General features: G+C 36.4%; 1 protein-coding gene across 1 annotated transcript in view; it reads left to right on the forward strand.

The window, feature by feature from the left end:
• ADGRV1 (adhesion G protein-coupled receptor V1) overlaps window positions 1-22,936 on the forward strand; it is a 526,552-nt gene that overhangs the window by 75,441 nt on the left and 428,175 nt on the right. The window contains exons 22-27 of the mRNA XM_036279419.1: window positions 9,845-10,021; window positions 11,119-11,299; window positions 12,254-12,456; window positions 16,582-16,711; window positions 19,515-19,598; window positions 20,952-21,091. Of these exons, the coding sequence (XP_036135312.1) occupies window positions 9,845-10,021; window positions 11,119-11,299; window positions 12,254-12,456; window positions 16,582-16,711; window positions 19,515-19,598; window positions 20,952-21,091 (915 nt within the window). The remainder of the gene's footprint in view (window positions 1-9,844; window positions 10,022-11,118; window positions 11,300-12,253; window positions 12,457-16,581; window positions 16,712-19,514; window positions 19,599-20,951; window positions 21,092-22,936) is intronic.

Below are 22,936 nucleotides of genomic sequence, written 5' to 3' on the forward strand. Positions count from 1 at the left end.
CTTTTAGCTCTTTGGTTGGTGACAGTCATAAGAGGTCTACAAATAGTGGTGTTTTTATACACCAGAAATAGAATATCTTAGAGTAGGGAGAACTAATGTCATACAAATGTATAACTTAAACAAAGAAATATGTTTATTTATAATGATAATGCCTTTTAATAGATACTCAGTCATTAAAGAACTTTATAGGTTAAATTTCTATACCTTTCTGACAATCCACAATATCACTGCAACGGATGTTACTTATCACTCTCTCCACATTATAGATTTAGCAACTGAGGCTTAGAGACCTGAGAAAATAACTAACTCAAGTTGAATTATTTGAGATAGGATCACATACATAGTTCAAAGCTTGGCAGTTACTAGTACTTAATAAATATTAATTTTCCTTTCTTGCCCCCCCGCCGAGATACAGTGAGAAGAACTGCAATTTGAGGCTATGTCTTGTGACTTCTAACCTGTCATCTTTCCTTCTATATTTGAGTGTCATCATCTTTATTTTTAAAAAGATAGGTGGCTTCCGTCAGGGTGTTAGAACCACTGTGGTTCCAGGTAAAGCTGCGTCCCCTCAGTTACCTCATGACCTGGCCCCTGCCTATAGCTCTGACCTCTTCTTGTGTAATTCTCCTCCTTGGTCATCGTGTTTGATCAGACATGCCTTGTTTTAGTTTCTGTCTCGGGGCACCAGCCCTTCCTAGCCTCTCTATTTGGAACACTATCCCAGATCTTTAGGATTTAGTCATTCAAGTCTCAGCTCCAAAGATGTCTCCTCAATGAAAGTTTTCTTAAAGTAATTCCCGCCTTTCTTTCCATTGATAACTCTCCATGTCTTCACCTAGTTTTTTTTTTTTTCTAGCCTTGACTACACTCTTAAAGCCTCTTTGCTGTTATTCATACGTCTGCTTATTCACTGATTATCCCTTTTTACCCCAAAGATGAAATAGCTCTGAGTGTAATAGGTCTTATTGCTCATTATCATATCTTGAGCACCTAAAATGGAACATAGTAGGTACTCACAAGTCTGTTGAACTTACAAATGTATTTTAATATCAAAACATGAAAAGGATCATAGTTCAAATAACAAAAACTTTTGGGCTCAGTTAAACTGCATAAACAACCAAACTGAAAAAGAAAAGACACACATTTAAAAAACCTGCCTAAATAAGGAAGATATTTCTGTGGTTTTCTGGACCATTATAGTAAATGTTCAGTGCTAGATTGTCTCTATTTTTAGATTGTGTTGGTGTTGGTTTAGCTTCACCTAGGTATGCACCTTTGCCTGTTCCCAGAAATCTCAGAATTTGAATGAGGCCAGTCAAGCTTTCGATGGCAGAGGAGGGAACTTCCCTGTGGAGGCCATGGCGCCTCTATTAGCAGAAAAGAACATGAAAATGGGATTGGTTATTCTCCAGGCCCACATGAGAAAAGCAGAAATATATAATTGTTTCATATATATATATATATATATATATATATATATATATATATATGAATGAGAGAGTAATGTTTAGAGGATTAATATAGAAAAATTATTGTTGGCCTGGCCAGTGTGGCTCAGTGGTTGAGCATCAACCCATGCACCAAGAGGTCTCCTGTTAGATTACTGGTCAGGGCACATGCCCAGGTTGTGGGCAAAGTCCCAGTGAGGGTCATGCAGGAGGTGGCCAGTCGATGTTCTCTCTTATTGATGTTTCTAATGCTCCCTCTCCCTTCCTCTCTCTCTCAAATCAATAAAGAAAAAAAAAAAGTTGTTGGGTCTAAAAGATCAAACATTGGAATTTGATTGTTAGGAATATTATAAACTTTTTATTTCTGAAACTATTAAGAGTAGAAGTATAGAACTCTTACTTTCATCTTGGTGTGATTTGAAGACAGGAGTAATATGAAATGGTTTTATCATTATTGTCATCAGTAATATTTATTGCTTACTGAAGTCATTCTCAAAGTATAGCCTAAGGGCCCCTGTGGATTCCTGAAGTGTTTTATGAGTTCTACAAAGGTCAAGCCTAATTTTATAAAAATACCAAGATGTCCTTTTCGTTTTATTGACAATTGCTCTGCTGAAGCAGTGGCTGCCACAAATGCTGTCTGGGGGTGCCCTGGTACGAATGAAGGCAATGGCACCGAACTGTACCAGCTGTCACTGCTTTATTCTTCCCCACGCGCCTGTAGGTTAAGAGGTGCACATTTGCACATAAGAGTATCTTGGACGAAACAGTACAAAATATTAAAGTGTTCAATCTTGATCCTCGAATCCCTGTCTTTTTAGTGTTCCATGTCACGAGATGAGAATCACAAATAAAGCACTTCTTTGTTAACCAAACCTGATAGTTGCCCTAAGAACAGTCTGCTGTGCAGATACTGAGTTGTGAGTTCAACTTGCTGCTCTTTTCACAGGACACCAGTTTGACTTGAAAAAAAAAAAAAAAGACTGACAAATTTTGGTTATTTGGATGTGGGTGTCTGGCATACGTTTTCATGAAAATGAAGTGAGTCAGTGACTACAAGAAAAATAACTGACAGTACTTGTTGCAAATGATAAAAATTTAAGCTTTCAAACAAAAATTAGAATTTGGATCACTTTTATCTGCCAGAGTGAGCTTGACTATTTCTCAGTACTTAAAGACTCTGCAGTTAGCAAGTGTGGTGTATTTGTTTTGTATAATGAAATGTGTCAACATTTGGAAGATCTGTATAACTCAGTGAATCAATAGTTTTTCCACATCATCAGTGCATTTTGTTACAAAAACATGCATGGGTAAAAGATAGATTCAGAATGTAAAATAGACTTGTGGATTTTAATGTATTAGCTAGCGTATGATTTCACATTGGAGCTTAACTCTAAGAAACTACCACTTGTCAAATTTTGATTAAAATACCAAAGGAGAATACTCACAACTATCTAAAAAGACAATTAAATCCTCCCCCTTTTCCAATTATATATTTATATGAAGCTAGATATTCTTTATATACTTCAACCATCATAACAAATAGCAATAGACAAATTGATTATAGAAGGAAATATTAAAAGCTAGATATTTTCTGTTAGACATTAAAGAGATTTGTAAAAATATAAATGTTTTCTTATTTTTGTTTTAGAAAATATAGTTATTTCTTATAAAATATGTTGCTTATTTGTTAGCATGTAATGAGTTTATTATTGCTGTTTTAAAATAAGTTAATGTATCAATATTTTTTTTTCCAATTTTCATTTGTAAATGGTAATATCAATAGATTTTACCAACACAAACAAAAAATTTATTGGTATTCTCAATAATTTTTGTGAGTGTTTAAGGGTCCTGAAACTAAAATATTTGAGAACTGCTGGTTTAATCCATGCCTAGAATTGTCTTCAGAGCTTAAATTTTATGGTTATTTGCTTCATTTCCAGGAAAAAAACAAAAAACAAAATCAAATACACTGTCACTTCTTTAGATTCTTCTCCGTGACAATGAAAAATTAACTTTTTTCTTGCCCTTCAAAATTGCTGAAGGCAACAGAGATTCTTTAAAGACTTCTGAGTTATATTATACTTTTTACATTTTTTATAGACTTACAAAGTAATATGAAGGTTAAAATGAAAGCATAGTCCCATGTTAAATAATGAGAATATATAGAATATGACATAGTCTACTCTTTGGCATTTCAAAAGAGATGATAATTATTTTTTGATTTGTTCCCTCCTAACCAGGGATACTGTGTCCTGGCAAAGAGCAGGCAATTAATAAATTAAAACTGAACGAATGAATAAACCTCTATGCAGTTTAGAGCCTTGATGAGGCACACCTGAGAAGGCTCACTCTGGATTCCAAGTGAGACCTGTGTTGAACAGATGATGGTTCTATAGCCTAGTAACCACACTCTCATGTTGCCTTCTCGTATTTTGTTATTCTGTGTACTTTGTATGTTATTTTCTCTCCACCTTATTTTTGTCCTATCTTTATATGTCCTGCAGTCTTGTATTCCATCAAATTATAAAGTAATTAGATTGCTTTTCATGCTGATTCATAGAACTTGCTAGTCTCATAATTTTACTTTTATAACTAATACTTGGAATATGTTTTATACTTATAAACTCATGATGAATAAATTTAGAGAACTTTGAGAGGATCTTTGTAAAAATGAGAATATTATTTAACTCAGACTGTGTTTGGTTTTAAGTGCCTGCCATATGTTATGAGAATAGATTCCTTTAGATAGAAGTGATATTGATATAATCTGATATCACAGATCATCACCCAAGCATGAAACAAAATAAAAAATTAATTACATGTGTAGTTGTTTCAGTTTAATCTATTTCAATAGAGAATACCAATTCATGGCTCAGAACAGTATGTTCTTTTTTCTAGGAAAATACATATCAAGAACTCTTTTCACTGTTAACCTTTAAAATCACTCTTGTGCTGATCTGAAGATTTGGCAAACTCCTGACTTGAAAGAGAAAACAGTAATGGTTACTATTGTTCCTAGTGGAAAACTGGGCTATGGTGGTTCTGATGATTATTACTTGATGTTGTGCCTCTTCATATATTGGCCTAAACATTTGCTTATATCATGAATCTAAAGTCAATTAGGTGAATATTTTAATAGTAGAAAAATCTTTTAATGATCTCTATGTCTGTTATTAATAATTTCATCCTCTGGTCCAGTATTCCCCAAATTGGATAACCTTGGTCAGAAAGATCTGATGCATATTCCAGGACACAATTCCTGATTCAGGTTCTGTTTCTGAATCAGGATCTCTGGCAGGGGAATGGGATGGGAAACAAAGAGATGAATTTTTAAAATCTTATAAAATGGCAAATTTCATACATACATACAAATAGAAAAAATAGAGTCATGGACTCCAGAGACCCATCACCTACCTTCAACATTTATCATCAGCCTTTTGCCAACTTTGTTTCAACTTTGTTTTTCAAGGGAGGGAGGGAGGGAGGGAGAGAAACATCAATGTGGGAGAGACCCATTGATTGGTAGGTGATAGATTTTGATGAAGACTACTAAATGCAGGTGTAGTTAAATAACTTTTCCCCATGTGATTCTTTTAAACAAAAGCTTCTTTCTTTGTCCTGGATGCTATGTGTTAATGCTTATTGACTTGGTAAAATATTGTAAGAAAACATCACAGATTCCTGAATGTATCTTTTCACCTATTTAATCCATGCTTCTTGTTAAAAAGAGAGTTGTTGAAAATTCGCATGTTGAGATTAATGGTTTATTAATGTAACTCATTTGAAATATTAGGCTTAAAATTTAGGGTGGGAAGATGGAGCAAATCTGTTCCCATTGTGATTGAATTACTTTGCTTTTTCAATATGTAAGTATATATATCTATTTCTTGATAACATGAGGGAATGTTTTTTGTGTAACTTATTTTATTGTTGGCAATGCAAGTCTGTATTTTGCAGGGAAGGCATACTTTTTTTTTTTTTTGGACTTAATATGTTACTAGGTACCATGTAAGGCACTTGTTTAGTCTCCACCAAAATCCGTGAGACATTATAATCCTCTGAAGAAGACATCACCGAAACTGAGAAGGCTTAGTGAGTGGCAGAGGGAGGGACCTCAGGGCTGTTTCACATTAAAGCCACACTCTTTCCCCCACACATTTGTTTATGAACCAATCAGTTATGATAAAAATGCTGATGTAGATATCTAGGTGGAAATTCAATTAGATACTCTGTTGAGCATCTGGGGCTTTTTTCTGCTCTTTATTCTCTTCTTAGGGTTGGAGGGCCCCACTTTCAGAACAGTGAGTTCTTCGTATTGTGATAGATGGGTTCCTAAAAACCACCACACTATGCCAAACTGCATAATGAAAAATACAGATTCCTAAAAACCACCACTCTATGCCAAACTGCATAATGAAAAATACAGATTCCTAAAAACCACCACTCTATGCCAAAGTGCATAATGAAAAATACAGATTCCTAAAAACCACCACTCTATGCCAAAGTGCATAATGAAAAATACAGAGCTTCTGGGGAACATGAGTTAGGACAGCATTACTCAGAAACTTGGTTGGTGGCATGTAAAAAGAAAGAGAGACCTAATTTTAAAAAGTTTTACACAATAAACATTCAGTGCTTAAATACTATAATAGATATGGCATATACCTTAAAAAATGTTAACTTTGCTCGTGGAAGTGAGCATCACAGGAATTGGAGCTTGTGTGTTATTATAAAGTGATGGAAGGAGGGTTATCGGAAATCAGGGGGAAAGTTGTCACATTAAATGCAGATAAGTGCGGCTGGTAACACACATGTTGAACTGAGGTATTTAGTAGATGTTTGAGGTGTGTGTGTGCCTTTCTGTGTGTGTATATATGTTTGTGTATTCCTGTGTGGCTTGTTTCAAGTAGGTACATTTTTTTGTGTTCACCATGTTTCTGTGGATGAAATCACAAATAAGTAAATGTAAAATCCACGCGGTATGAAAAGTGTGGAACAATTTTATGATTTCAAAACCATTGTTACAGTAGAACTGATTGTATAGCACTTGGTCTTCCTCTCCATCTATCCTTACTTTTCTGGTGTCTCATCCAGTCTTTAAGTACCATTTATAGAGTTCTGTATTTATATATGGCCTTAAATACTATTTATATATTGTTGCCTCCCAAATTTATAATGTCAGTCCTGGCCTGTCTCCAAAATTTCGGACTCATTTCTCCAGCTACCAACGTAACCCATCTCTTGCATATTAAATAGACATTTCAAGCTGGACATATTTAAAACTAGTCTTTGACTTTTACCCCAAAACCTGTGACTAACTGATGGGGGAGGAAAAACCAAGCCTGCTGAGCCTGAATGGCGTAGGGGTGGGTGCTTGCTCAAAGTGGGCTGCCACTCTGCTGCTGCTGCATTCAGGAGAGGCTCGCGGGCAGAGCCCACTTAGCCACTTATTGTATGTGGAGGGAGAAATGGTCTGAAGTATGAAGATACAGTGATACCTCGGTTCTCGAACGCCTCGGATTTCGACCAAATCGGTATTCGACCAGGAGATTCGAGAAACTTTTGTCTTGGAATCCGAACAAATATTTGGAACTCGAACTTCCGAGATGAGCCGAGTTGAGCCGAATGGTGTTCATTCGGCCCAGCGCGCCTTGCTTGCGTCCTCAGTGTGAGTGCAGAGAGAGTCACGCTTTACACTGAATTTAACCCTTAGACATACTGTACACTTTTATTTCTTGTTGAGACTTATGTTTTTCTACATATTATATACAAATTAGGCCAGTAAATAGGCATTTTCTGGGGCTTGGAACGAATTAATCCAGTTTCCATTATTTCCTATTGGTTTCATTGCTTCGGTTCTCGAACAATTTGGTTCTCGACCGTCCTCCTGGAACGAATTATGTTCGAGAACCGAGGTATCACTGTACATATATCTCTGAGCAGTGTCAATGACTTGGCGGATTGGTCAGGGGCTTGGAAGAATCAACACTAGAGACAAGTAAGTTTGGGAAGAGACATGTGAATGGACCACTGGGAGTGAGTCACTAAGTATGAATGACATTTCCCATAAGGCTCTCAATGACCAGGAAGTTAGGATGAGACATCATTGGCTGTCATCCAGATTCCTCCCTCCCTCCATAGTGCCATTGATAGAGCAATGGCAGGGATTAAGGCCAGGTATGGGCCTGACAACATGAGCTCCCTCTTACTAAGACTGATCTAGTAACTGTTGCTGCAGAATGTCCAAATGGCAAGTAGCCAAGACCAAAGCTAAGCACTTTTAAATGAGCTATTTAATGGCAGATAGACTGATCCCAATCAGTCCCTTTACTCCAGAGGGAGGCAATAATACATTATTGGAATTAACACTTTAGCTCAGCCTTTCTCCTACTAGTGCGTCTGGCGGACCATTATCTGGTGAGTGAAAGAATGCCTGCTGTACCCACTGGGAACCTGCATCACATTGGCTCAAGAGATTCATTTTAGGTCAAGGAGGTATGACCAAGGGCAAACAGTCACTGGATTTCCAGGCCTTACCATATAGCACATCACCCGGAGCAGTTGGCCTAGAACAACAATGGGATGTGATAAAACTCAGCACAGGTGCCAGCTTAGGGACATCTTGTAGGGTTGTTGTCCTCCATGATTTGGTAGGTGTATCCAGTGGCCATATCCTGTCTGTGTCCAGTAACTAGACCACACAGGCTCAGGAAGCAAAAGGTGAAAGTAAGACTGGCCCCATCTTCATGACTTTAGATGGCCCACTGCCAGAATTTGTGTATTCTGCTTCCATGCTTTAAGTTCCACTGGATTAGAAGTTCTGGTTCTGGCTGGGTCTGGGGATGTTTACTAGGAGACACATTGAGGGCTCCAGCGAACAACCACCTGGTCATTGGGCTTCCCATGCTGGCAGACAGCAGGCAATAAAGGAGTCAGGGTGCTGACACTCAGTGAAGCTCAGAGGATTGATTTACTAGTACATCTGGTGCTTCATGCTCATTGATAACTTTGAACTGTTGCCTGTTTATAGACAGGTTTCAAATCTGTTCTTGTTGACGCTAGTGTCAGTTGGTACTGAAGGGGCTGTATCGAATGCTGACAGAAGTGCTTATGATTGATATGAAAACTTAGTGACGTTATATGTAAAGGTTTGTATTTTGAGTTCTATTCATTAAGTTGTAGTTTTTCTCCTGTGAATTATGTTTGTTCACATAAAAACAAAGTTACATCAAGAGACTGAGAATTTAATTGCATGAAGACCTTATTCTAAAAGATATTACAACTTCTTGCTCCTTAAAATGATTCAGCATTATCTTAATGTGTTTAGATAAAAATGTTTTTCATAACACACACACACACACACACGTATGTGTATACATACATAAAGAGTTGGTACTCCATCTCTGCGGATTCTGTATCCTTGGTTTCAACCAAATGTGGATCAAAAATCTTTGGGAAAAAAAAAAGTTATATTGTTGCTGATATGTACTATGTAATAGTTCATAGTTGTAGTAGGCCTATGGTGCTTGTGTCTGTACTGAACACGTACAGACTTTTTTTCTTCTTATTCCCTAAGCTATATAGTGAAACAACTATTTACATAGTGTTAAATTGTGTTCAGTATGTAAGTAATCTAGAGATGATTTAAAGTATCAGAAAGAATGTACATAGGTTATATGCTAATATTACATCATTTTATACAAGGGACTTGAACATCTGCAGATTTTGGTATCCGTTCATGGTGTGGGTGGTCCTGGAACAAACACCCTGTGCATACCGAGGGATGACTATATATATCTGTCAGAAATATCAAAACTAGATTAAACATGATGTAAATGTCTCCTTGACCTGACTATTGCTTCCTCACCCGGCATTTCTCAGGGCTCTCCCCACTTAACACTTTATACCAGCCTCAGAATGATTCCATCAGATCCACTCGATTATATCTTGTGTTCAAACCTGGAATGTTCTCCCTGATGCCATGTTTCTCCTCCTACCCCTAACTTCTGCTCCAATTGTTTGGTCTGTGCTAAACTCATTATAGAATTTGAGTTGATCATTTTCCTTTAGACTTGTTTTTTAAAAATCTTTTGTAACCATACCATCTAGCACAGTGGCTGGCACACAAGAGGTATCCATGAATGAATTACATATATAGTTAACTTACTATCATTCTTTTTGCTTTATTTATCCCTGTAAAAGAACAAGATAAAATGAATAGTTTCAAATCCTTTTTATCAGTCAAAAATATATCTGGAGGAATGTAGAGACCTCCTTAGAGTTGTAGAAAGTTACAGAATAAAGGTATTGTAAATGGATTCCATGAAAGCGTTGTAATTTTAGCACTGGTTTCAATTGGTGTATAATTATAAATAATGTTTGTTCAATTTCAGATTGCAGAGGAGGGCTCCACCATTTCATGTGTGGTGGAGCGGACCAGAGGAGCTCTGGATTATGTGTATGTTTTTTACACCATCTCACAGATCGAATCTGACGGCATTAATTACCTTGTTGATGATTTTGCTAATGCCAGTGGAACTATCACATTCCTTCCTTGGCAGAGATCAGAGGTAAACCCTATCTTTGTTTCTCTGAAAGCCTCCTGGAAAGTTTATTCTGATCTGTTCTGTGATTCGTTTGTAGCGTCTTGACATTTAGGCAATTTAAAATATTTAGGCAATTAGGTTTATGTCATGGCATAAAATATTTTGTATTTATTTACGCAAAAGAAAAATTAAGGATTTTTGAATGATGTGTGTTATAGTTTTATCTGTTTTTTAATCCCACTATAATAAAAATGGTATAGCTTAAAAGTCTATGATTGTGGGTGTTTGTTATTACTGATACAATAGAAAATTGCAGAATTCTTAATGGTATTTTTTTTCAGACAATGAGAAGTTCTTATAACTATAATCTCATTTTATTTTTAATCTGGAAAAATGAGGGTTTTTGTTTGTTTGTTTGTTTAGAAAGTACAAGTACTCTGGGGACTGGAGCCATTTCTAAACCTGATTTATTTATTTATTTATTTTTTATTTATTTTCTCTCCACCTTATTTTTGTCCTATTTTTGTATGTCCTGCAGTCTTGTATACCATCGAATTATAAAGTAATTAGATTGCTTTTCATGTTATCCTATCAGATAACATGCAATTCCTCAGTTAGGAACTTTATACCCTGAGGTTGTTAATACTACTGTCCTTGATACAAGAAATATATGATACATCATATCAACATGATATTACATATAGTATGATTTAATATACAATTAGGATAATTTAGACAGAAGATGTTACTGCTTAGCACCCATTATTTAAAGAATTAATTTCTCAGATCTTTCTCTCTCTGTTTATTTTTATTTTTAAAATTTATCTTTATGTTGAAAGTATTACAGATATCTCTCCCTTTTCCCCCTATTGACCCCTCTTCCCCATTCCTGCCCACTACCCTGCCTTCACCACATTATTGTCTGTATCCATTGGTTATGCATATATGTACCTAAGTTATTTGGTTTATCTCTTCCCACATACTCTCCCCTGTAGAAATGCCATGTTAAATAGTAACTTCAATTAAATATAATTTAATTGCTATACTACTTTCTTCTGGGAAGTGGTAAATAATTTATACACGCCTCATTGCTTAATGCCTCTGGATTTTTTTTTGTGTAGGTCCTGAATATATATGTTCTTGATGATGACATTCCTGAGCTTAATGAGTATTTCCGTGTGACATTGGTTTCTGCAATTCCTGGAGATGGGAAATTAGGTTCAACTCCTACCAGTGGTGCAAGCATAGATCCTGAAAAGGAAACAACCGATGTCACCATCAAAGCCAGTGATCATCCATACGGTAACCAGACCTTCTGCAAGAATAGTCCTCTTTTCTCTGGGTGTACTTGGTCTTGTTAAGAGATTCTGAAGGGATTATTTTTCAAATGATTGAAGACCTCCTTTAGACCCTCTCACTTCTATGCTCTTGAATTTCTAAGCTGCCATTTTGAGGGACATCATTTATGAAGGAAAATGTAAAAATTAATTTCTGAATTTAATAATATTTTTTGCAAAGTATATGTAGGATTATTTAAAATGAATGAACATATTTCTATTCATGGCTATCAAAATTAAAAAAAAATTATCCTAGTATTAAATGTTAACACCTAATTAAATTAAGTACTTTATAATTTATATTTATTAAGCTTTAAGAAGTAGAGTTATTACTATTTGTATATATTAATATTTTTGTCTTGTGCTGAAAAGTTATAATTTTCTTAATTGGGAACTTTTATAGATATTTGTCCTAATAAACTGAGACTGTTTTCTGTATTGAAAAGTAATAGCTCTTTTGTAGGAACAAAGCAAGAATATCTATTAAAAGGTCTATATAGGAAAGTGGGAAGCTCCTTAACTCTCATTTTCGTAGTTAAATGTTTTTAAACTGTGTTGCAAATCTTAAGTTTAAGAATGAATTCTAGAGAGCCAAATATGAGTAAATGTTTGATAATATATAAAGTCCCATCACTATCCTTTTTTTATTTTTTGATGCCTATAGTTTTAATTTTTTAAAAACACTTCTTTGGGTAGAGACAAGAAATATTAACATTTTAATTTTTAACATTCTGCAAACTAAACATATTCTGTGTCAAAAGCATATTAATCAAATCTTCAATGAGTCCTTTCTAAATGACAGTTCCCAGAATTTTATCCTGGTGATCAAAATTATTGTGCAAGACAGTTTCAAATGAATAAGTCATTCTTCCACAGATAATTGGGGCAAGAATGCCCTGCCTCTCTGTGTGTCTTCCAGGCTTGCTGCAGTTCTCCACTGGGCTGCCCCCCCAGCCCGAGGACGCGATGACCCTGCCTGCCACCACTGTTCCACACGTCACTGTGCAGGAGGAAGATGGAGAAGTTAGGTTACTGGTCGTCCGTGCACAAGGACTCTTGGGGAGGGTTATGGCAGAATTTAGAACGGTGTCACTGACAGCATTCAGTCCCGAGGACTACCAGGTAAACCACTTAATCCTTCTGAAGTGGTGTTTGCTCTTGTAAAACACACAGGGTCCCCTTGGAGGATAAAAAGGAACTTGGCACTGTGCCTGGGCATATTAAACAAGGAAAATAGGCACTGATGTTTTTTTATTCATTTATTATTTAAAAATTTATTTTTTGGTTAATCTTCACCTGTGGACGTTATTCCACTGGCTTTTAGATAGAGTGGAAAGGAGGGATGGAGGGAGGGAGATAGAGAAACATCAATGTGAGAGAGACATATCGATTGGTTGCCTCCTACATGACCCTAACCAAGGATGGGATTGAACCTGCAACCCACGAAGGTGCCCTTGACTGGGAATCGAATCCATCACCCTTCAGTCCTTCGGTCAATACTCTAACCCTTGAGCCAAACCAGCCCAGGTGGCTCTTTAAATTTATGTAATTTAATGCACTTCAGTAACTTGAAGCCTGATACTTGAATACCTATCATACTGATTTCTCTTGTACCTTATATTTGTCATAGGCTTCACTTGTATTTATTTTAATGTTATAGGGTTTGATTGGATATATTTAAAGTTGTATTTCTTACACATTTTAAATCCTCTTGTCTGTGTCCATCAAACAAAACCAAAATTATAAAGAAGTGATATGTTCATGTCTTTTCAATTTTAATTACTTTTTTCTCCAATTGAGAATCAGGTGGTACTGGCAAAAAAAAAGCCTAGGATTTGCAACTGGAGTTTAAGCTGGGATTAAACTGGTCTTCTAAGTGTGTGGCTTTGGGAAACTCAGTCTTTCCTAACCTCAGTTTTCTTTTCTGTAAGACAGTGATGATGTCTGGTGGGCAGGATCCCTCGAGGAGTGACCATGGTGTTTTATTGTCATGTACTACATGTGGCTCATATAGTATAGTGACAGTCCATAACCATTGCCTATTCTAATTACCACCAATGCATATATAAAACAAAAGCTCATAATTTCTTCTTGATTATACCTCTTTCTGTTTTCCCAAAGAATGCATTTTTTAATCTAATAAGACCTTCACAATGGTGCATTGTTCAGTAATTTGGGGCACACTCTTCTCCCAAACCCCAGAAACCATGGCTAGTTGAATTCAGTTAATTTTGGCTGTAGTGCAGTTAGCAAAGTTTTCCTTCCTCAAACTCTTTTTCTTGGGCAAGTTAAATTTCTCTTGTCCTGACCTTTATTGTATCTTTACCTACGTTAGTATGAAACATATTCCACAAGACATCTCAGTGTGGCTTACTGTTGTCTTCTCTGCGTTCTCTCAAAAGTATCACTTTAGTCTTTATACTGATAGCCTTCAATTTCTAGGTAGTCTGAACTTTCCCAATCTCCAGCTGAATTAGCATTTTAAAAAATAACTAACACAAAACTAAAAACCTATATTCCTCTCCTTCATGACTGTTGGAAAGCTAATACCCTTGGACACATTTCTGAGAATTTTCAGGGGGACTTAGATGTTCTGTTTGTCACTTGTTACCACTTTGAGTCTTTGCTTGTATCTGGAAACCTGATAACCATTGCCTGTACCAGTTCTCTGTAATGCTTCAGCAATCTCTGGTCTGTGTTAACACAGAAGTAAGATTTCTTAAGCTGTATATGTGGCCATGTGTGTACGTGCATGTTACAAGGAGGGCGGGGGGGGGGGGGGAGGGTGCCAGAAAGGATCACATCTAGAACAGGAGACAATTAAATATCAGATATTACTGTTCATAAACTTATTCTCATACACCAAGGTACAGGTGATCCTCACTCTGCAGGTGTTTACTTCAGCTCTTGAGCGATATTAAATGACTGATTAATGACTGACTCATAGTTGTGGGAAATGTTCAGAGCTGATACTCTGGGAGACAAGTGGGGGTGTTGACATAGTCCGGGGAGTCAAGGAGGGCTTTCTTGGGGAACTGATATCTATGTTGAGCTCTGAAGATTAGGAATAAACTGGTAAAATGGCCCTAAAGAGGGGAAAGCACAGGCTGTTGAAGAACAGTAAGAAGACCAGTATTTCTAGAATGTGGAGAGCTAATGGTGGTGATAAAAAATAAGGTATGTAGAGACTGGATCATTCTAGGCCTTACAGGTTATGTGGCTTTTATTTTATTTTATTTTATTTTTTTATCCTCACTCGAGGACATTTTTTTCATTTATCTTCAGATAGAGCGGGAGGGAGTGTGGGAGGGAGAGGGAGAGAGAATCATTCACATGAGAGACACATTGAGTGGTTGCTACCCACACGACCCCAGTCGGGGCCGGGGACAAACTGCAACCAAGGTACGTGCCCTTAGCGGGAACTGAACCAGGGACTCTCCAGTCCATGGGCCAACACTCTAACCACTCAGCAAAACCTGCCAGGGCATGTGTGGCTTTTATTTTTAAAACAAGTAGAATTGTTGTTATGTATTTATAAAAGATTATTAGGCTGAACCATGGAGAATGGATTAGAAGATATGTAGACACTAGATGCAGAAAGACCAGTAAAGAGTGCATTTTGTGGAGCAAGGAAAGAGGTGATAGTGTCTTGGACTAAGCAGCTAGCAGTGTAGATGAAAAGATGTACATGGGCACAAGAAATATTAAGAGTTAAGGGGCAGGATTTGAGGATTATTTAGTGTGAAGGATAAAGCAAAAAGATGATGTCAAAAGTGACTTCCTATTCCTGGCATGAGCAACTTGCTAGTCTATAGTTTCATGCTGTGGAGAGGATTGGATATGGCAGAGATTTTAAGGAAGATCAGAGTTCAAAATTCTGACAAATTATAAGAACGATTTGAGATAGGTATTAATCAATATTTAAGTCTAGAATATCAGAGGTTTGAAATAGAAATTTGGGAATTAGAAGCATTTAAGTGATATTCAAAGCCTAGAGTATGATAGTCTTGTCTAGGGAGAGAGTTTAGAGACAGTCGGATGAATAACAGTTTTTAGAGATAACAGGAGAATATTAGAAGTGGCAAAGAACACTAAAAAGGCTGAGCTGGAAAGTTGGAAAAACAGGAGAGTGATATCACGGAATACCAGAGAACATGTTTCCAGAAGAGGAAATGGCCAACTGTGTAAGAGTTTTCTCAGGTCAAGCAAGATGGTTTTGTAAGACAGTCATATGTTATTCTGCTGTTCAGATTTGTAGAAATACTCCGCTGACGAGTATACTCCAGGCAAAGGGCATTACTTCCTTCTTGCCCTAACCATATATGTCTCTTATAGCCACTGTTACTCTGAATTATTGTATTACATACTTATACTTCTTCTGGAATGTTCTGGTTGGAGCTAGAGATTTGTTTTGGTGGTTTTGAATCTGAAGCATTGAAAATGGTACCATGCGCATGCTATATGTGTTTGATAAATATTGAAAAAAGTTAATAAATGTGCGATTGAGTGATTTGGTACTTGGGTTGCTCATTTTAGCTTTGAGATCATTAATACCTCGACAAGATGATATATGTTTGTACACACAAGGTAACATTAGAGAAATTTAAACAACTTTAAAATTGATGCTCATAAGTTGAGGGGAAAATGCTTATATAAGAAATAACAGGAGGGAAAAAGGGCCTTAAGACTTTGAATTTAAATGGATTTTTCTTTTTCTTGTAATATATGAACTTTTCTGATGGGAGATGTATGTTATGAATTGCAGTTTCAAATATAGATAAGGAAAAATTAATGTTCAGTGGACTGATATTTATTATTGCTTGGAAAAATCCTCAGAATGGAAATGGCATTATTATTATGCACTGCTTATTTAAATTGCTCAATGATATAATTTGAGTAGTTCTAAATATACTTGTTCAAGAGAATGTCATGCATCTCATTGAATTAATTCTTTAGGAATTTGTGGATGTCACCTATTTAAATTTCTCATTTGCCTGAACTACACTTTTGATGAATAGGCAAATAAGAAATAAATATTTATCTACTTCATTTTGTAGGGGAAGATTTATTTCGAATTTATATTGAACACCATGCATATCCATTTTAGTATTTCCAATTTTATATTTTACTTACGTTCTTCTGTTTAAATATTTAAAATAATCTGGGACCGAGTGAATATTCTTGTTTTGCACATTCACATACAGAATAATTATAATCTAATGGATAAATCTTTTATTTGCATTTCAGAGTGTTGCTGGTACCTTAGAATTTCAACCAGGAGAAAGATATAAGTACATTTCTGTTAACATCACTGATAATTCTATCCCTGAATTGGAAAAATCTTTTAAAGTTGAATTGTCAAACTTGGAGGGAGGAGGTAAGACTGGTGTCTCAAAAATATCAAATTTTTATTTGTCCACCCACTATGATTGTACATTCTATTAAAGAAATATGCTCCTTTGAATTAATGTTACTTTTTTCTTAAATGAGTAAATTACTAGTTTTTGGGGAAAACAGCTTGAACATTAATAATTGCTTAATGTATGTGGATCATTTCTGATGGATCATCCCTGTCTTGGTAAAAAAAAAAAAATTATCTCCCTACATAAATTTATAATACTAGTTTTAGAAATTAATATTAAACCAATAGTTTCATTTACATATACTTTTGCTGTGAAGGTTGATAAATTCTGAGTTAATATCTCTAATGTTTATTATAAGGACATCATCTACTGTGTTCTTTTTCTCACCTTTTATTACCCATTAGTCTTTTTCTAAAGTAGATGTACTTTTATAATAAACAGTATAATTGTACTGAATCACCAAATTGTAGTTGTCAGTCATAGCTGGTACCCCTACCATCACCTCTCTTTGATCCTTTATTTAATTTTTGCAATAGCTCCTCCAGAGCTATCTCCAGGTGTGGTAAAAACTAGTCCTTTTAAGTAATCTATTATGAAGTCATTATTAATAAAACAGGTCAACCATACCTTATTCTCTATTTTTATGTTCAGAAAGCTCTGATTATCAAAGCATTTTGGAGTCAAAATTAATTTTATAGCGAAACTCATCTGTATTGAAGAGAGACTTCAATATGTTTCTTTGCAGAAATATTAATTTGTTTGATTATTAGTTGCTAGTGGGCTGTTCTAAAATACATGTGATATATACCACATTACCTTTGTAACTGTATGAAAGTAAAAGTTGTTACAGTTGTTACAGTATTCATTAGGACAGTCTTTTCCATGACATAATCTGGCCTTATTACCTTATTATTATCTTGATATTTGATTAAGAAAGTCATAGTACTATATAAGTCATCCACAGGGAGAGATTGGGCAGGACAGAAATATTAAGTTTGGCTTTTAGTATGTAGTGAGGCTTTGGGTGAAGTATGCAAAATTTCCCCAATGTTTTCTTCCTTGTGTTCCCAAAGCCCAATAAAGGCAGAAGTGGGCAAGCCAGGGAAATGATTAAACAGGACCCCAATTTGGTTGACTGCATAAAACAGTAAAAATACACTGGATGACCTGTTTGGCAGGCAGCCTACAATAATACCAGCTTTGCTTGTCCTCTACAGACAAGTCCTCAGATCCCCAAATCATTATTTTTATGACAGCACTTCACTAATCAAAGGTTACTGTAAATTATTTGAAAAGTTGTTTGTATCACTTATAGTTAAAAATACTATGTAATTGAGAATATGTTAGTGATCATTTTCTAATATTGATTAATAAGGAACATCAAACTTTCTCCAGAAATGATACCTGTGATCAAAGTGATACTTGTGATGTTGTGTAGAAATTTCTTCCCATATCTCTATAATACACATTAGTGTGTGCTGATTGGGCATGAGTACTCATTTGAAAACCAGTCTTGCAGTTTTTTAGTGGCAATAGTGGCAGAGAATCTGATTCCTCTTCTACCCAAGTGAGCTGGAATCTAGACACTGGCCTCCACTCCTTGCGTTGTTACCTGGAACTGCCTAAGATGTAAAAAAGCTGGTAGAGCTAAATTCTGCTAAAGATCAGGGAAGTAACCCTCATTCCATACTGTTTTGTCTATAAAACTGCTTCCACATAAGATAGCCAGCCAACTGAAGATGTTTTATGCTAGCCAGAATACGTTGGTGTTGAACTTCACTCTTCTTTCTAACACCTGTGGATGATATGGGGGCAAAGCCGTGCATTGGATATTCCCTGAAATTTATTTAGGCTCTTAAGTTTCTAAGATATTTCATGTCTGGTGTATCCCAGTCCTACTGAGGGGAACGGAAGAGCAGGGCAGATCTTAAACTAGCATGCCAGTCAAGGATACTCACAGGAGCACTGGTATGGATGTGGCCTGCTTCTCCTACTCCTCTTTTCTCCCACCACTACCATCACTGCCCTTCCTGTCTTCATTGTCTTCAAGCATTTGGTAAAATAATGGTTGGGGGATAAGATGTATGGAAAAGTGGAGGTGAAAGTACTTTCTCTTAATTATAGTCCTTATATATTGCCAAGGTATATTTAACAATATTATTTATTTGATATTTACAGCAATTCTATAAAAGGCAACATTTTTTACACATGAGAAAGGCAAGGTACCAAGAGGCTTAATGACTTGCTGAAAGTTTTACAGCTGGTACCTCTCATAACCAGGGCTGAGGCAGAGAGTATTAGCCTGCTCGCCCAAGGTTCTTTCCACAGTGTCAGTGCAAAAGGGTGATCTGGTCTGAGAATGGTAAATATGGTGGGAATTTGAGTGTGTGGCTGGAGGGAAATGTTCTGTGCATTTCCATACTTTTGCATTGGTTGTTGTGAATGGTCAGTAACTGTCGTAGGCATACAGGTCTAAGTGTACGCTTGTACACATAAACAAATATTTTAAAAAATATATAAAATGTTAAAAACGATTTACTCTAAGTGACTTAAAATTAAATGGACAGAAATGAGAAATACCAATTACAACTTACATCGAGTATTTCCAGAAGCTATGAATGATATTTTTTTGTAAATTGGCAGCTTAACTAATACAGACTTTTACCACTTAAAAGAATCTATCTTTCTGTGTGTGAATATTTTGGGTGAATAGTACTGCATTTTCCTCTTTACTGGATATGTTTTAAGAGCTCTTACTTTTCTCATTGTGTCAATGTGTGTTGTGTGGATTGTGTCTCTGTGTTTCTCCTTGTGAAGTGACTGCTGAACTCTATAGGGTTGATGGCAGTGGTAGTGGTGATGGGGACATGGAATTCTTCCTTCCAACTATTCACAAACATGGTAAGCAGAGGCTCTTTACTGTCCTGCATTTTAACTTTTATTTTTAGAAACAAGGATACTAACCAATTATTGACACCTGGTATGTGCAGGTTCATTGTATATTTTATCTCATTAATCATCACAGCACCTTTACGAGATATTATTTGCTCCATGTGATAGTCACCCAGCAAGAAAGTGATTGGGTCAGAATCAGTGTTTGCCTGCCTCCCAAACTCACTCTCCTCTCTGTATGACCCTACTGCAGTTTCCGGATTCTAACTGTAATAGAAATGTTGCTTTAATATCATTCACAAGTGTTAATTGAAAAACATTTTACATGGTTTTGAGTACCTAACGAGAGATAAATAGAACATTTATATTTTCATGTTAAATACATCACTTTCATTTTTTCTTGCAAAAGGAACCATGTGTCTTTATATGTAGCATTTAATAAAATAATGGGAAAAAGAAATTAGACGAGAATAAATGAGGAGAATAGTTACCAATTAATGCGAAGAAATAATGAAAAGATACTTTTTGAACTATATTTATGTACAAATACGATTCAGCTTTTTCCCTCAAATATTTTTTTATATTAGGAGCAAATACATAGAATATTTGTTTCTTAAGGGAGAACTTTTTCTAATCCTCAAATGCTCCTTTTTCTCAGTGTCAGGTTTTATATTTTAGGTTAGAACTCATGTCGCCCCCTCTCATTCCTAATTTCCCTTTGTGCATCCTGAAGCCTCTGTATTTAACCACTCTACTGCTTTTGGGTTTCTTTATTTTTGTCTGCATCCATCAAACATAAAAGTTGAAGATACTCCTCAGAAAAAGAAATAAATGTTTCTTTAGATCTTGATATCTTTTTAGTTATAGGATTGGACTATTTAGAACCAGGAGCGGTAGATCTAGAATATCTTAATAAGATGAAAAAATAGGCCCCAAATTAATGCACATTTAGAAACCAAGACGCTGGTTCAGGAAGAGTGACGGAAATCTTAGGGAAAGTACTGTTTCATAAAGGTAAGAGTCATTTGGCTCATGTTCTTCCAAGGGCAGTAAAGGTCGTGGGAGACTTTCCTCATACACTCTGTGTGGAAGATTGTTCTCTTTCACAGAGAAGAACAAGAAAAACAAGTTTCCTTTATTCATCTGCAGCACTTGTATATCACATTGGTGCCAAAGTAGAGAAAGGTCATAAAAGCGTGAATATGTGTGGCAGCCATTTGTGTCCCCTTTCTTTCTGAAACAGATTAGAAGTCCTCAATGAATGGTACATCTCCTTTCAAAAGGTTGTTCTTTGCCTTTTCCTTTGGTTTGTAAATTACTGATTACCATTTTCTTACTATTTGTTGGAACTTATTCATGCAGCCAGTCTAGGAGTGGCTTCCCAAATTCTAGTGACAATTGCGGCCTCTGACCATGCTCATGGTGTATTTGAATTTAGTCCCGAGTCCCTCTTTGTCAGCGGAACTGAACCAGAAGATGGCTGCAGCACTGTTATATTCAACGTGAGTACAGTTTTCCCCCTCTAGTCCTAGACATGTCCTGTACCTTTAAAACAGTTTTATTGTGTTATGAAGTTGGACTTGAGTTCACTATTTTTCTGTGTTGATGGAGGGGGTAAGCCCAGTGGCACAAACTGACCATCAAATAGTGATGTAGCATTTGTCTTTGTATTTAGTTTTGCACACTCATGTATCCTATGATTCCGAAGATTCCTGCCTCTTTAAGGGATGTAATGGAGCTGTAGCATGTAGCTTTTTGTGTTCATTCAGATAGGCTGTGGTGACAAACTTCTCCAAAATCTCAGTAGTTGACTACAACAGAGATTTGTTTGTCACTTGTGTTATCCGTCCAGCTTAAATGGGCAATCATCAATCATTTAGGTGAAACGGGCCAGCAAGCCAGGACAAGTGGACTAGGAAAACTGAGCTGTTTAGCTGAACAAACTGGCCGAGTGATTCACAGTCAAATATAGAAGGTCAGCTCCTAGAGATAACACCTAGGTCTCAGTTGTATTTTAGCTCCAGGCCCAGAAAAGCAGCAAAACCAGGTGGCTGACACCAGACCAGGTGCAATGACAAAAGACTCCTTGCCCTGGGAAACTGATCAATAACACCCCCCCCCCCCCCCCCCCGCAACTTCTCCAAGATTCCTGCCAGCTAGAGAGAAATAAAAACTCTCAAGACAGAGGACCCAGTGAGCACTCTTCCTCTGGGAGCATGAGCATGCCCACGCCTTCCCCTTCTCCCTCTTCTTCCCCCTCCGGCATGCATCTCCTAAACAGTCTAAAGGACCTAGACTGGAAAGAGCCCAGGAGACTTGCAACCAAGAGAGCAATGGGAAGCTCCTCTGGGTTAACCCCCTGAACCTGTCTCCAAGGTCCTGTTTTCTCTGACTTTTCAGTGAGCTAGACCTCCCTGCCTTGGCTCATTTCTTCCTTGTGGCATTTTTAGAGAACCAAAGCAGCCCAGCCTAGGTCCTGTCCAGTAACATAGGGAACTGAGGGCTACAGAGGCTATACCTCAACAGGTGCTTCTGTCTTTAAGAAGGGGAAATGTAGATGTGGAGAACTACGGATTGGCTGTCTCAGCTTCTTTCTGGAAGTGATGCACAGCATTTCCACTTACGTGTCCTTAGTCAAAGCAGATTACATGGCCATGCTAATGTTAACAGGTAAAGAGGTGCATTCCTGTATTCTCTCTCTCCCAGGAGGAAAGAAAATAGTGTGAGAGTGTGTGTGTGTGTGTGTGTGTCTACTCTGCATTTTTCCAATAAGAGGTAAGTAGTTTCCTATTGTTAAATGCCTAAGAGGAGCAAGAAGCTTGCTCAGCTTCCTCAGATTGTATACAAATAATGAAGAAAGATCACTCAAAATATATGGCTTCTGTACTCTTATGGCAGATCTGCAGTAAACTGTTGTGGAGTAAAATGAGCAACTTTAGCAGCATTGACTAATTACTCAAGAAAGAAAATACAAAATGATGATCAGAGGATCAAGTTTTATAAAATTTCTGTCTCAAATTTTATTTTGATACATTTATATTTTAAGTAAAAATAAAAATTACTTTTAGTTGGAAATTATTGGAGCATTTTTAAAAGCTTTCTATTTTTAATATTGACAAAAAGGCATTTCTTCTTCTTAGATGTATTTTATGTAACCTTGAGTCAAATATGTTTTTTGGTGAGTTTGTTTTTTATATTATATAGAGAATGAAGCAAATACTATACTTTGTTTTTAAAAATGAGTTTTATGGCTAACTTTCCATTAAAACAATACCCTCATCTATTCTTTACAATGAAGTATATACCATCTTAGCAGTAAATATAAAAATTTTAATGTGCTTAAATAT

Source organism: Molossus molossus, unplaced genomic scaffold (assembly GCF_014108415.1).
Source record: "Molossus molossus isolate mMolMol1 unplaced genomic scaffold, mMolMol1.p scaffold_m16_p_3, whole genome shotgun sequence".
In the NCBI taxonomy this organism is placed as follows: Eukaryota; Metazoa; Chordata; class Mammalia; order Chiroptera; family Molossidae; genus Molossus; species Molossus molossus.